Here is a 16,958-nt window from a genome sequence, read left to right as displayed (position 1 = left end):
TACATCTACTGTCCATATACTGTATATATATACGTAGATAAGTTCACAAAAAAGCTGAAACACATCAAGATTTGACTTGGCTTATTTCTTTAGCATGTTCAAATATTGACAAACCTTGTAAATTATAGCTTAACTATAATTTAGGTAAACTATAATTACCTAAATTATAGTAATGTAGTTGCTAAATTAAATAATTTCTGAATTCCAGAAGGAAAACTTTTGTTCAATGCTTAATAAATCATGTCCAGTATTTTATATGTACAATGTTATTACATTTTAAAGTATTTGAATAAAAAGTGTATCAGTTGGTTCACATTATTACTTTATTAATAGGCATAATAGCTTCTTTTTGTGACTTTCTGAGCAATATGACAACTACTGCATATTCAAGGAGTATTTATATGTATTATGTTTTATTTTAAACAATATTCCAATAGTTGTTGCAATTTTATTTCTAAAATATTCAATATGAGGCTTCCAACTCAGTTTGTTGCTCAGAATGACACCTGACACGTTTTGCTGTCTCATGAACTGTCGATTTCAACTCCATCTTTGCAGCCGTTTCTCGTTTCCTTTTCGATTACAACTCCATTTTTGTAGCTTTTTTCTAATTTCCTTGCAACCCCCCCACCTGTTTGTTCACCTCATTTTTACTATCGCAAAACACGCCGGTGTTACAGGAGCGATGAAAGCCGACCTGTTATCAAAAGCCTGAGCGCCAGTCCTGTAATACCCGGGTTCAAGAAGCCCAACATTAAACTGTCTCGCCGGTTGTGAAGGCGCAAATTAATTCCCTCTCCGCTCCTGATGGGAGTCGTTCCGCCCAGACGTCACCTTTTGCCGAGAGTGAAGCGCTCGCTGTCTGCTCGCTCACAAAAGCAGGAGACCGCCCCCTGAATTTGGCGTGTGAGGCTTTTAATGAAAGCGAGATCAAACTCCGTAAGATCCTCCCCTACACCGGGTTTCTCTCCCTGGAACATCGTGAAGAGATCTCTGCCTATTTGTCTCGACATCACTCACTGAAAACAAACACCCCTGTCTGTCTGTGAGTCAGTGGAGCTGTCATCGACGCGGCCCACCGGAGGGGAGGCAGCGCAGGTACAGTCGCTCCATATGAGGCCGACTGGCTGTAAGCTGGGAGGGAGAGACAGAGGGCTCCTCTATCCAGGTGAAGAGAATCAGAATGAAAATGATTCCTGCTGCAGGCCGACCCAAACATCCACATAAAGCTGACATCAAGAGTGCACTCACACCAACCCTGTTTAGTCCACTTTAATTTAACTAAGCCTTTCATGGTAAATTTTGCTTAGTATTTATTGCGATAAACGATAACATTGTTTTAAGACTACTTTCCGGTTCCAGTTCAAAGGCCAATAAACTTTAATTTTGTAAAGAACAGATAACACTAGAACTTGGGGATCAAAAATTCTAAAATAAAACACAACAAAACAATAAACACACTGCAAAAAACACAAAATCTTACCAAGTATTTCTGTCTAATTTCTCATGCAAATATCGTAGTTCACTTGAAGACAAAACATGGAAGTAGCTTTTCAGAAAGATATAGGACCTTGATTTAAGCTAATAACTTATTACTATTGTAAGACCCATATGACTTAAGTAATTACCTCTTGCTGTTATTTAAAAAGTTTTTCCATTTCTTGTAAATGTTTGCTTTTCAGTAACATAAAAAATGCTAGAATTTGTTAGGTTACTCTAGTCACATTTCTTTTGCACATTTCTTCTAATGGTGCTGTTAATATGTCAGTGGTCTTTTCTCAGGCTGCCCCAGTCTCTCTTTTTTTTTATTTATATTTTTATATCTTTGTGTGAATCTGTATGTTTCCTCTTGCCTGTTCCTTTGCTAAATTTCCCCACTGAGGGACAATAAGTGATATTTCTTTTCTATTATGTGGAATAATCTCCATTTCCTCCAATGAATTAACCTGCCTCACTGCCTCCTCTCCACTAACAGTCAGAGCGTCTACAATCTACAATCAGATTTGATAAGTGATGAATAAACAAATTTATATTCAACCTAAGGGGGAAGACAAAGACGGATAACTTCATAGCAAAGGGCAGAAGGAACGAACATGATTCAAGAAAGCAGAGCTCTGTTCCCATTAGGGTAACGATGTACATTGTGCAAAGGACAAAGTGTGTATATTAAAAAGCAGGGCTTGGGGGTTTTTCAGAGCTGAGGGGAGGATTTTATACTTTGATCAGAGGTCTGTTTGAACTGATTTAAAGGGAGAGTTCAATGGATCAAAGAGCTGCAGGCCGACAACAGCAGAAGAATAAAAACGATGTATGCAGAGGTTAAAATGGTTCAACAAAGGAAATGGAGCTCTTAAATAGACCATAATATGCTCAGTTATGAGCCTATTTAACATCCTTTTCTCTTGTACTTTAGTGTTTTTTGCTTCTGAGGTTCTTGATGTCTACGTTGAAGACCAATAGTTTTCAGGTTCAGGTTTAAAAGAATCTTAATTTTCCTTACAGTAGTGATGACGGCAAAATCTGGCAAATTTAACCTGCTGGCAGGCCGGGCTCTGAGAATCTGTGTTCAGTTACGAAAATACAGTCATGGTGTTAACGGAATAATGATGAATTTTTATTAGAAAATAAGTCATAAAATCTGGGGGGGAAAATTTTGTTTAATGAGAGAAAAGCTTCAGGAGCCAACTCAGTCCTTTTCTTCAAAACACACAGTTGTTTTAAAGTTCAGTTACTGACAATAATTTCATACTAATATGTTGGAAGTATTTCCATCTTTAATAGGTATTAAGTATTATCTGTTAAACATGTACCAAAGTATCACTTCACAAGATGATCAACATTCCTCATTTTATTTTTTTTGTTGTCTTTTATGTTGGATTTCTCTTAAAAGTACTACTTTATTCTCTGAATGTTATAACTTATGGTAAAATTAAAACTTTATTCTGGTAATTAAACCAGGCTCTAATATACCATCAGAGTTAACCTGAATCTAAAGTCCAAATAAATACAGTAAAAGCTGTAAAACACGCCTGTCAAACAAGATGGCGGCTCAGGGCACGGTGAGTTCATCACTCTGAACTACGGAAACCCAAGGAGTTAACTGGAGAAAGAAAAAAGAACAAAAGGAAACCACTATTTTCCCAAAATAAAATCTTTAAAAAAAAATTACATTAATCGAGGACTAGAGTTTTGTTTGGATGTTTTTTGAAAATCACTCATCTCTTTTAATTAAAGAAATTAAATTAGACCATTTTCAGTCATGTTTTAAATCCTTAACACAAACATTACAGACGTCCAAATGAGCAAAATGTTCTCTTTTAAAAGAGACATTTTCTCCGTTTCAGATTTCCTCAGTGGTTGGCAGTCAGCTACCAGCATTTTACAAAATGACTTTTTATCTTTTATCCCACGGAGTTCTTAAAGCAGAAAAAAAATAAATAAATAAAAATTTTAAAAAATCCCAGAATCTTATTAAATGATCGACTTTTTCTTTGCGCCGGGTGCAACGGCGATATTACCAGGCTGATTTGGAGAGCATTATTTATCCCAAGCCCACCGACAGCGATCAATAATGCATTTGTTCATGCGGTGTTACCAAGCAGCTGCTATTACAGAATGAGATTGTTCCAGGTGGACGGTTACAGGAAAAGACAAAGTACGCTGGATAGTTCCAGCACTTAAGTAAAGTTTAATTTAAAAAAAGAGGAGGAATTGTAGGAAAATAAGTGAAGAATAAAGACAGAAAGGATGATGAAAGAATTAGCAGAAGAACTAAAACTTTCACTTCACTTAGAAGTGACTGTAAAGCTGCATTAATGCTGCCACAGGTTTGTATTTTAACCTTAAATTAGCTTGAGTTTCATTTTAGACTGGTGGATGAATGTGTATTTAACAGCTGAGATGGACTGTTAGCATCTACAGTTAAGCAACACGAGACCCAAACCAATCAGAATCAGTTTTATTAGCAAAGATTGTTTTCACAAACAAGGAATCTGACTTCAGCTTCAAGCGCTCGCTTCGTACTGACATTAATTAACTAATCAACTTAGATTTGAATTTCTTTTAACAAGCATTATAGCATTATAAATAAAACAACATATTGTACAACTTCAGAATATATGGGGACTATGATGAGGAAAAATGTAATACAAATAATTCAGATCAAAAACACAGGACAGGTGTGAGAAAAAAAAATCATGATTACATTTACTTAATTTTGAAGCCTTAACCTCAGAGACAAACACTAAATATAAAATTTTTTATTAAATTCCTTCCAATTGTTGATAAATCCTTCCATACAAGAATTCATTTCATACATTTCCATTCCTCTGGGTTCGTATTTTGCCACCTCCTCATAATGTTTTTTATAAACTGTGTGCTACGCTTTTTGCTACAATGGGTGTGAATGTACCGAGACTACACAAGAAAGATAGAAATTATTATATTATAGAAATTATTTCTAAATTCTCCTTCACTATTTTGCCAGAAAGGCCATCCATATTTTTGTTTAGCATAGACCGTTAACAAATTTTTACATGGAAATACCAAAAGGAATTGGCCATTTTAACTTCTTTAAAGTAATTTCCAGTCAGCTTGATCAGAATAAAACATTAAAACCTGATTTCTTTCATGAATTTTGGTGAACAATCGTCGTTTACCTTTCAGGTTCACACAGACCTGGTTTAGTTTTTGACTAAATGCACCCTGACACACGGTTCCTCCATCCACGCTTGACCCCTGCTGGACATTTCCCACATGTTGACAGGGCGGCAAAAATTACAAGACACGGGTCACCAAATATGGCAGGAAAGGTGTAAACAAGAGAGAAATGGTGGGCCACTTTCTGTTTCTTCCGGCGACTCCTCTTTCGGCCATAAGGGCGTCCGCAGGGATGCCGGTATGTGGAGCAGCCGTTGCTAATGTCTCCAGTCAAACTCCCACTGCTTCGGTTCTTAATGAACCGAACGCACTGCAAAGTTTGATAGATGGTTGCTAATTTTTAGTTGCTTCCCCTCAGTGGCTGGAGCTCAGAGGTGGAGCCAACCTTTGCTCTTGTAAAGCCCCAGGAGTAAAACCTGATGGATGTTCTCTCTGTGTGTTTTTAGAAGGGATTATTTACCTGAATTCAACACCCACAATAAAACCACTAATATTTGAAGAAATGTTTCACATAGAGCTGTTCTGAATCAGATAAAATGTGAAAATAAAAACATGTATCCAAGAAAGTTTATTAGTATTTTAATGGGAGTAAATGGAACAAAAACTCAATTCTGATCGGCCAGTTTAAAAGCTATACAGTCAGTTTAAATACATTTTTTCACACTTTTGTATTAATGTGTTTTTCTGTTTTTAACTGATGTGATTTAATATTCTAATCTTAAAGGTTGTGTTTTCATGAGCTGTAGGAAGAAAATCTGAATAAATGTGATTAGATATGTTTCACTTACTGAATTAAGTTACTAAAATAATGAGGCGACTGTGGCTTGTCCTCATCCAGCCGAGTGACCGGTGTAATTTGTGCATGTGAAATGTCAAGCTCGTACATGTGGATGTTTACATGCAGACTCGTGACGCAATACAAGAAAGCTGAAAAATATTCAACTTATGTTGCCGTCACGGAAAACCTTCATCCTTTGCTGTCGTTTGTCATTCCTCGTGTGTTGAATCATAACGTGCTGCTTGAACTCGATAACCCTCCAATGGAGAAAGGCTGTTAGGTCAAGATAGTAGTTCAATTAATCTGCACTGTGTCATATTAACGGCATAAAATATTTTGATTAATTGCATGTAAGCGCGTTAATGTTGACAGACCTAGTTTTTAGCTTTGCCCTATAAAATACTGTCTGTACTTTGTCAGCCAGTGCCTTGTCCTAAAGGGGTATTTTACTGCTAAAGAAATGGTGGAAACTTTCCCAACTTCACTACAATCAATGGTTTATGACATATTTCTTGACCTTGAGTCTCTTATCAGGACAAATATGAGTTTATTTGTGTCAGAGGAGCTTGGGAGAGTGCAGATACTTTGACTTACCCCTGCTTCACTGCCTTGTTCTTGCTCACATTGATGGTGGTGATGGAATGCTTGGCGCCAGACTGCACCTCCCAGTCTACCTTCCACTGAGCGTTCTTGGACTTGGTCTGCAGCAGGTTCACCCCTTTCTTCGCCTTGACCCTGCGAGGAAACGGCAGGGGAGGAAAAAGAACGGCACCAGTCAGTTTTATTACAGGGTATGATTTATGTGGCGGGTCGAGGGTGAGCGCCCCCTGTGCGTGCAGCGGACCTCCACCTTGTGTTGCATCACAGCAAAAGCAATTCCACAGATGAATCAGCAGCAGAGATGAATGGAGACGGCAGAGCGGTGATGCATGAGGCCGGTGGGCTGGGACCAGTGCATGTCAGGCTGTTCGCCAACGCTTCCACAACCCCTCAAACAGAAGCCACTGGGCATTTCTACATTATTAACTAGCAACATACGAAGGCTCTATTCATATGCCGGGTGGACTTGTGTATCATTGCACCTGCATTGCAACTTTTTTTCTTTCCAATTTCAATCGATTGAGTTTCTGACGCCAAGATATGATATTCTGTTCTTGGGAAATCTTGCTTTTCTAACCTTCAGCTCCATGGGGAGAACGTCCTGCAGAGGGAAGTCAAGGTTAAAGAGAGGACATGTTTGATATTTTAGCTCAAACATCCTACAGAAGTGAGAATGTTTGAAACTTCAGGAATTTACACTAAAATCGACCAAAACCTGAATGGAACAGACTGAACACTGAATATTTTACTGGCACAAGGGACGCTTGTTTTATTTAATTAAAACCAAATTCACTTCACTGTACAGCTAAAATAAATTATGTGAAGAGGAGATTCATGATTTATGTGAAATGTATATTTCAACTTGAAATAATAATGAAAAAAAACGTTATTTTTGTACATGGTTTAAGGATAATAAATGCAGGAAAGTAACAGCATCTCCACGCCACCTATAATTATGCTTACTAATCTAAATACAAGCAGAGACATGCATGCATGGATGCACATACCAATTTACATAAGAACCAACATATGCTGCACATTCAGTAGTTTGCAATGTCTGGAGAGAGTCGTCTTACACAACATAAAACCACAGAGTGCAGACAAGCGTTATGTAACCACATTAACCTGCAAAACCTTCAGAAACTCAAATGGACGCCCCAAAACTATACATGTTACATCAGTCTGCTCTGAAAGGTGGAGAGGGAATGCTATGTTTGTAAATATTTTTATTAAAAAGAGTAGACAAATCTATCAGTCAGTTACAGTATCATGTTTTCAGGCTTGATGTTTTTTTTGCGATTATTAATAAGCGATCGTCTGAACACAGCGGTGGTTGATTAGATAATTTAAACATCTGCACTACTGATGATCTGTCTGTTGGTTTGTGGGTTGAATTTCTCTCTTTTTTTTTTTTTTTAACTGAACCAAAACACTGAATTCTACAGCACACCTACATGTTAAGATAGCTTTTCTGGAAAAAATATGGATGAAATAATAAAAACAGTGGAAAAAGAGTTAGCTGAGTTGAAAACATGGTTTGATTACAATAAGTTGTCGTTAAATGAAGTAAAAACTAAATTCATGGTATTCTCTGGTAATCGGATCTATAATAATGTAAAGTTATGCATATATGGAGTTGAAATCGAAAGAGTTTATGAGACAAAACTTTTAGGGGTTATTATACTGTAAATAATAAACTTAGTTGGAAGCCTCACATAGAATATATTAGAAATAAAGTTGCAAAAACTATTGGAATATTGTTTAAAATAAAAGATTTAATAAATGTTAAAGGCTTGCATATTATATATTCCTCTTTGGTTATGCCTTATTTGTCTTATTGCTCAGAAATCTGGGGAAATGCAAGTAAAACAACCATTCTTAAAGTCCTTTAGCTTAACCTTCTGAAGTCACTGGTAAGACTTCTTCATATCAGCCACATCCTCAGTCTGTCAGTGGTAACTGTCACGCATGGATTTGTGCTTCCATTACAATTCCTCCTGGTTCTAGCCTTAAACATGAATTGTTGCCATCTTCCTGATATATTCCAGCATCTTTACTATTTCGTCCTCTGATTGACTAGCATGTAATCTCAGGATGCAGAACTTGAGTTTTTTCTTGTATCACTGGCTTCTGTTGCTTTTGGCCAGGCTGTTATACCAGCAGGGCTGCTGACTTGCACTGCATTCATACTGATGGACTGAACTCCAGGACCTACCCTGACTCTGTAAGGATTTGGTTGTGGCTGATTTCATTGCGACAGAAACTATTTCACCCCACTTCTCTGTCTAAGTATCTATAGATTGTTCATACACACACAGCGCAGAGCATCCTGGGTAAATACAACAACAACAAAAACAACTTTAGCACCAGCTGAAGAAGGAGCTTGTGGTCTTTGACCAAAGATAACAGCCAGAATCTGACACCACTACGGTTTGTCTACATTTTGTGAAGAAGGAAGTTGTGCTCAGTGTCTTCCTCAGAGGTTTTGGTAGTTTTTTTTCCAGTGGCTCTTGATGCAACGGCACCACAGGCAAGGAGGTGAAAAGGTTTTTCAAAGGGTTTGGTTTGTTTGACTCAGTGTAGTGTGAAAGAAAACCGAAGCAGCTGGAAACGTAACAAATGTTGCAATTATAGTCCCCAATCTAACCAAGTCTACCGGATTATCAGGTGGGAAAACAGCCATAATTTATGACCATCTTTTTACACGTTTCCACTGGTATTTTGACTGTGGTACTGTATTTATTTCTGGTGCTCAACCAGAAAGAAATAAGGGTGTAAAATATTTAGCTTCCTCCACGTATTCACTATCTCATTGAAGTCTGGACTTTGGCTAGGAATCTCCAATTTAATCACCAGTTAGAAGAAACATGTCTGTATAATTAACATTTCTGACAGGGGTTTGAATAATTAAAAACACATGGATGAAGCTCAGTTTTTAGAATTTCTCTATAAAAATAAGTTGAAATCTAATCTTGTATGGAAATGAAGATGCTTTGAGTCGTCCACCATATATATATACATATACATATAAAATAAGTAAATGAAATAACTTTTTACATCTTTACATCAGTAACAGCAATCAGGAATTTCAGTAACATTTGTAATTTATGTTCTTTTAAGTTATAGTTAATTTTGTTTATTAATGTAGCAACAATTGTTTTAATAATTTTTGATGTAGTTATGCAATTTATAAAGTATATTCAGAAGTATATCTACTCAATATTTTTAAGTGTAAATTTGTTAACTAAATGTTAGTTTGAATTCTTTGAGTTCCAGTTAAGATATTTGCTGCTCGTAATCTCTCAACACAGCCCCAAAACAAACATGACTTAAATTCTTTTAAAGCTTTTCTTAAAGGTTTCCGCCACATCATATTCTTTACTTCTGCATATTATCCCCTACATAAATCACTTCACATCAGGTTATTCATGTTCTTCTAAGAGACAAAGTCGTGCCAACTGCAAAATTAACAAAATCCACAGTTAATTTTAAGAACGTATTTGTTTCTTCTCATTAAAGGTTCATGTGAAGCAGAAATCAAACTTTCAAAGCCTTATTTCACTCCTTGTTTTGTTCTTTCATCAAATCCTCCACACTAGAGAAAATGCAGTAATTATCTGATACGGCGGAGATAAAAGAGAAATATGTAACGTTTACACAAGTATCCTGATCAAGCCTGTTGCCTTTGATGTGGGTTGAAAAGGAGAAACGTAATACCCTCAGACGATCGCTAAATGAGGTGACCCATTTGCTGCTTGATAAGTGCAGCTTGTAAAAAAAATACAGATCATAAAAGATGATAATTACACATTATTGTAAGGCAAAACTATTTCCCAATGCTGCTCCTGGGTTAGGGTGCTACCGCAATGAATAATAGTTGTGTTTGTATTCATTACCTGCTTTCATCAGCAGCTTATAAAAGCCACTACATATTCATCATCATCTTTTGAGAGCAGCTGAGGGAGAAGCAAAGCTTTTAATCAGACGGCCCTTTTCACAGGCTCCGCTTCACTTTTGAACCACAAATGAGAGGGGATGGAGCGCTCCCTGTGGGACCGCCGCGTGAACCGGGCTCCCCGCGGGACAGCGTTAATGCTGATTAATGAAAGAGCATGGCTAATGTACGAGTCGAGCAGCGGCGGGCGGCGAAAACACACGCCCAGATTCTCAGAAGCTGGGAGAGTCCTGCCGGGCGGAAAGGCAGCGTGAGCCACTTCAGCTGTTACTTACTCATTCCAGGCAGACGCCTTCTGCCATGGCAACAGCCATTAGGCCCGAGTGGGCTGACGGACTGCTAAACAGCAGAGCTTCTGGACCAGACATTCCAGGCCGGATTTCTGAGCTGCCTCGTGAATCCCCCTGGAGTTAGCAGATTTTCTGTTTTGTTCTGTTGACCACAACTCACCTTGATCCCTGATTGAAGCTGCTGCTGCTGCTGCTCAAGCTATTTAGTTTTCTGTTAGCCAAGGAAAGGTTTGGAAAAATGTCAACACACATGATGTATCCTGGAGGATTTTCTTTTTTACCTATTCATCCATCCATCTTTCCATTTATTAATCCATTCATCCAGCTATCCCTCCATCCATCCTACCTTTTATCCATCTATTTATCCATTCACACTTCCGTTTATCCATCCATCCTTTCCTATGCCCATCCTGCCTTTTATCCATCCACCCATCACCCTTCATTCTTTTATCCATTCCTCCTTCCCTCTCTCCATCCTACTGTTAATCTTTCCATCTGTCCCTATATCCAACCAGCCACCCTTCCTTCTTTTTATTCATTCATCCACCTATCCTTCTGTCTCTCCATCCATCCATTCTTTCATGAGACCATTCCCATCCCTCCCTTCCATCCTTGTATCTGTCCATCCATCTGATCCATCCCTCCATTAATCCATGATTATTGGTCTTTTCGTAGATCTGTTTCAGAGGTTGAGGGTTGGGATGGAAACCCAGGAATCCTTCTCCTTAGCAACGAACTCTACATGTTTTTCAAGGTCAGAAATAAAATTTTATTGCTCCTCAGAGTTCTGGGTCTGCCCTTCTCATCTTTTAAATTCTTATTCTTCTGGTTATGATTCATACCTCATGACTATAGGTGAAGGTTAGAATGTATTGATGGACGTTTTCCTTTTGGAAAAACATTTTAACACAAAAGATGTTCTCCCTCATCAGGATAAACATGCTTTTCCGTTGCTAAGCGTTCCCCATTTTCCCTCATTTGAAATCTGTTGCCTTCCATGGAAATCCATTTCTAACACTTGCTGCAGGAAATCCTGGCAACTCCCTTTCCACCCTGCAATTTAATCTAACTGGAAGCTTTTAATAAATAAAATATGCAAACCAGTATTAAATCAAATCCCAGCTTTCAAGTCTTTAATTATTTCTTAATGTCTCTTTAAAAGAGCACCCCTCAAAGGCGTTTAGAAATAATGACTCAAGTGGGACACAAGTTGAGCACTGGACATTTTTTTGCAAAAAAAAAAGTTAACTTTAGATCGTTTCGACTCTGTAAAAATAGTACGCATGTTTAATAATCTGTTAAGTGGCAAGTTCATTTTCACAGGGCCGTTAGAGACACAGAACTTCAAACCAAAGTGACAATCAGTGAGCTCACTGGCTGCATGCAAGGAAAGGTATACGTTTGATCATGGCTGCAATTTAGAAAGAAAATCTCCATTCAGTCGTTTGGAAAACAAACTTATCTCATATTTTCCAGGTTTTTTGGATGAGGTAACCAACACTGATTCATGTTCACACAAGAAACAGGAAGACCGAGCAGAGACCTCCCCTTCACATGCGTTAATTTTCACTGCCTGTTTTGATGGGTTTTTAATATTATTAATTGGAATTTAGTGTGACAAAGATAAATGAAAATTCTTATCTTATCATGGTAAATGATAAACAATAAGCAATAAATCCCAACCCCTATTTCAAACCCCTCAAGTGACTTTTTTTTTTCTTTTTTCCAAAAAAGCAACCATCGACAAATCCAGCAGCTTTTTTCTGTTATTGGAAACTTTATCGCATCGGCCTGCAGCAGCAAACTACCTGCAGTCAGAGTGCAGAGCTGCAAATAAATCACACATGTAAAGCTGAGAAAAGTGATCAATCAACACCCTGCATTCCAACCCCTGATTCGTCATGGTGTGTCTGTGTGAGATGGTTTTATATCCGAACGCAGCGCTGTGTGACACAGATATCAGTCAAGCTGTGCCATTGTAACCAACAGGAAAAGTCAGCTGTGGTACCCACTGTTCAACCCAAAGAGGGCAGCACTGAGACAATTTTTGACCAAATATTTCAGAAGTAAACACATTTACAAAAAAATGTCAACATTTGCATAGAAACAAAAAGATGGCACCCTTAAATGCAAATTTAGACTGTCTATCAGCAAAAGAAACCATTGATTTAGGAGTTAGTTACAGTTTTAAGTCGGCTGCATAATCTCATTTTGGATTAAATTTTGTGTTTAGGTTGTGCTTTCCAAAAAGGTGAACACATATTGATCAATCAGTGAAATTTAGTCTCTCCATTTCTAACCTCCTTTCAATGAATCCCAGTAGTAGAAAAACAAACAAAATGATAGCATTAAATTCAGTTTCTTTCGTTAATCTGTTTACTACCATCTGCTGTTTTAAGTCTCGACATCAAACTTGTCCTTCCTAAAAGCGTCCACAGTTTCCTTGGCCCAGCAAAACCCGTAACTCATCGCAGATGGCAACTCGTCAGCGACAAATATGTCTTCCACCTTGGAACACAAGCAGCAATTTTATCAATCATCTCCAACACTTTGATATCTGTGCTGTTCTTCTTCATGGGTGAACAGCTTTGAGGTTTTCTCGGCAAAATAACAGAGACATGCAGCTGGAAAGCCAAACAAGATGAGGGAGTCTGAAAGGAACAAGCTTTATTTGTTCATTTATTATTTAAAAAAACAGGAGCTGGAGAATTCATTGTGTTCACTCGGAGAGCTAAATGTTCCTGGTGATTAAAGGAGACGAAAGCAGCACAAAAAAGTTAAGGAACAAAAAAACCAAAGTTCAAAACACATCTGTGTTTTCAGTTAAATAAGCTGTGCTTTGTTTTTGGAGCTGTAATTAAGCAGCAACAAAAGTCACTATTTCCAGATTTCTGTAAATGAATTGTGTCCAAACTTTCTGGACCACATTTTTGTAGTCCAATATTTTTTATTAATCTTTTGTAGGAAAGGAATGTAATAGATCCAAAACATAAAAAAGATTTTGGACGTTTGCTGTCTTAAAAGAAAGGCATCTTGTTTTCAAATTCTCTTGTGCTCAATTTAATAAATTTATTTTCAGTTACATGTTCTCACTATGTTTTAAAATGCTTGCTATATTTAGACAAATTTTGTGAATTACATAAAAACTAATTTGGGTGCATTCAAGTTGGCTTTTCAGTAACCATACATACAATACGTAGAAATGTGGCTCTATTTTTAAAACGTTTGAATATCAGAAGAAAAATACTTTGATTTGTACTTCAGTTTTATCCATTATATGAAAATTATGTCAATAATAATTTCACCCTGATTAAAAATAAAAGGTCAACCACCAGTTCTTTTTTTTCCTGGTAAAGTGCATTGCGATGACATTTGTTGCAAATTGGCGCTATAGAAATAAACTCAACTGAATTTAATTGAGTTATTGGATGAACCAAATTCGTATCATTTTGGAACTGCACTTGGAGGCCACAAACACTCAATCCAAGGGCCACAAATGGCCCCCGGGGCTGCACTTTGTACAACCCTGCTGTAAATGCTAACAAGATTGGAGCCACTGTGGGAAAAAAAAGACCAATTTTAATATAAAATGCTAGAGGTTAGATAAAAACTAATTAACTGAAGGATAATATCATAAAGATATAATATGCAAGAATGAATAGTTGATAAAAACCAACTCAGATAACAGTTCTTTATTAAGACCTCTCAGGCTTTCAGTCCGAATGTAAAACACAAAATGCCTGTTTGAAATTTCAAGACAAAGGACGCATGTCCAGAGGAGGGTTGGTGCTCTTCTGGGTCTGTGTGTGTCCTGTTTTCTAGCAGCAGATTTGGTTTTGTCTGCATATAAATTATAATGTCCTTATTCATTGTATTATGGTCTCTCAACCATGGAGCAGTCTGATAGTGAAATAATGTCTGCGAGCTGCAGCGACAGAAACAATATGTGCTCATGAGTAAGTTTTTTATCTTTTCATAGCAGAATATCAATAGCTCACATTTTTCAAAGTCAAATTCTCAGCAGCCAATAACCCAAGCATGAGGCAAGCTCCGCCTTCACATCTCTGCTATTCATCAACTAAACCATTACATACCCAACAATCTTATCAAGGCAAAGACCTAGAAGACTTCAAAATTCTTGTTTCCTATAATTCAGTTTTCATAGATCCTCTAAAGGTCTGCAGAGTCACATGACCTCAATACTACAGGAAGAAAAAGGACACACTGACATTTGTTGCGAATTGGCGCAATAGAAATACTTCAGGATGCATAAAGGAAAATATTCACACTCTGACTTGAAGGGTGTAATCTCCACTATCCGTTAACCCTAACTTTTATAAATAATAATATATTTGATGAACAAATAATGCACTTTATGATGCAAGTCTGATTTGAACTTCCACTGGACTGGAAATATGATTACATTGGCCATCAAAAGACAAAAAAATTATTGATGTCAATCATACTTTCCATTCATACTTTCCATTGGTATTTTTTGTTGGACTGAATTAAAAGTGATCAAATCTCATTTGTTTACAGTTAAAACAGTATTTTTAAGTTACAAGTTGCAAAATACATTTGAAGTGAGATGGCAACAAGTTTATGTTTTTGGTGTCTGTAAAATGAGCCATTTCAAAAACCTCCAGAAAGCAAAGTAACAAATCAGCAGGCACTGAACCTCATCTAGTTATGAGCCCGTTACCTAGCAACCCCAGCCCAGCTCCAAGACTTTTGTCAGCTGGATTTACTGCCGTATGCTCTGTACAATGGCTGCTGTATTTTGTTGTTGACTTACTATTTAGAAATCATTTGTTGGTTGTGCAGAAGGCTCCACTTCTGTTTTTCAAAGCAGTGTAATTGCGCATCTGTTGGCAGCCATTTTTATGTGTGAGTGTAAATGCTGAGTGGGGGGCGTGTCCAGCAGCAGCTTATTTGTACTTAAAGTGACAGGAGGCCCTAAAACAGTTCTCTCTGAAAGGAGCTCAAAAGAGGCAGAACTGAACAAACTAAAATCTCATTTTTTATGCAAAAATGTAGTGAACATGTTTTTATATAGCCCATAAACCTATCCTAACCTATTCAGAAAACATAATTAATTGACTTTTAATCTATTGTGCTGACTTGATCGTTATCCTAAATATAGCTTTAAACAGCATTTCCTCCAAAAGGTTGATCAAAGAGCTGCTGTCTTGGATGTTTTAGCTGTTCTCCTGTTTTAATACACCTGAATGAAATGAATGATTCATTATAAAGCCTCTGAAGACAAACACCCTAAACATGTAATTCAATCACTAATTAGGCAGTATCAGCACAGACAGACATCGACAATATGCAGTTATCATGGATCTTGGCAGCTGGAAGTTGAAGCAGTTCAAGCTGCTGAAAAATCTGAGCAAATTTTCTGCTTGGCCAATTTCAGCAACAATGACAAATCCCAATAGTTAATGTTAGCATTAAAATGGTAAGCTTCCTAGCATACTACCTAAAAGTTAGTTTTACAGTGCAAACAACTGCTAATTTTATTAAGCTTATTCTAATACTTTGTTTTCATCTAAATATTTTAAAAACAGTTTCAGTCGTTACTCCCCCACATCCTTAAAATCATCTGAATGTCGAAGGATGAGCTGCTTAGCATTTGATACAGAATTAATTTTGTTTGAACATTTTCATTCAGTCAGAAAATTATATAAATTTGCTTCATACTATAAAAACGGCTGTTTCCTTGCAGCAAGAAGATCCTGGGTTTGATTCCCGGCCCGGGGACTTTCTGCACGGAGTTTGCATGTTCTCCCTGTGCATGGTGGGTTCTCTCCGGGTACTCCGGCTTCCTCCCACAGTCCAAAAACATGACTGTTTTGGTCAATTGGTCTCTCTAAATTCTCCCTAGGTGTGTGTGCGTGGTTGTTTGTCTTGTCTGTCTCCGTGTTGCCCTGCGACAGACTGGCGACCTGTCCAGTGTGACCCCGCCTCTCGCCCGGAGGCGAGAGGCGGGGTCTATCTCCAGCTAACAAAGTTAGCTGGAGATAGACACCAGCACCCCTCCTGACCCCGTTAGGGACAAGGGTGTAAGAAAATGGATGGTATAATACTGGCATAAGAGACTGCTAATGTTATCACAGTTTGAGTTAGCATTAATGCACCGCTGTAACCAATATATGAACTTTTATTGTGCAGCATAGACTTGACAATAACTGCTTCAAATATGGTTCAAGTACAGAAACTTAAGCTAAAATTAGCAGAAGCATGCTAATGGAAGCAACAATCGGTAGCTGTAGGCAGGCATGGATGTTTTTCATAGTTTTTCTGAAATATTTTAAAGAAAATGCAACATGGGAAGCAATGCTACTTGGCACACTACTGACAGCCGTTTGAAAAGCAGCCAATCCAGGCGCACTATTCATTTTTCTCGGTGTTGATTGGTTAATCCAGCAAGAGCAAAAATACGGAAGACTGTGGATGTTAGCTTCTGTGGTAGTGCCAAGATTGTTTCCTCTGTAAGTAATAATGCATATTAAGGTATATTTGATGTTTTAACTATTAAAATAGGCAGTTACAAAGTTTTTTCATAGAGGGTGTCTCAACTATTCGGGGATATTCTAACTCCTGAGAATATGAGGGGTCCACTGCACTCCAACAGCCTCAACAGTCACCACATCTCAATCCAGTACAGGGTAGA

General features: G+C 37.7%; 1 protein-coding gene across 2 annotated transcripts in view; it reads right to left on the bottom strand.

Moving 5' to 3' along the window:
- The window catches only part of tmem132e (transmembrane protein 132E), a 436,219-nt gene that overhangs the window by 59,760 nt on the left and 359,501 nt on the right, over positions 1–16,958 (bottom strand). For both annotated transcript variants that reach the window (XM_032576596.1, XM_032576595.1), the window contains exon 3: positions 6,032–6,172. In XM_032576596.1, coding sequence (XP_032432487.1) covers positions 6,032–6,172 — 141 coding nt within the window. The remainder of the gene's footprint in view (positions 1–6,031; positions 6,173–16,958) is intronic.

The sequence above is a fragment of the Xiphophorus hellerii genome, chromosome 11 (genome assembly GCF_003331165.1).
Source record: "Xiphophorus hellerii strain 12219 chromosome 11, Xiphophorus_hellerii-4.1, whole genome shotgun sequence".
NCBI classification, from domain to species: domain Eukaryota; kingdom Metazoa; phylum Chordata; class Actinopteri; order Cyprinodontiformes; family Poeciliidae; genus Xiphophorus; species Xiphophorus hellerii.
This window is presented reverse-complemented; position numbering and strand designations above follow the sequence as displayed.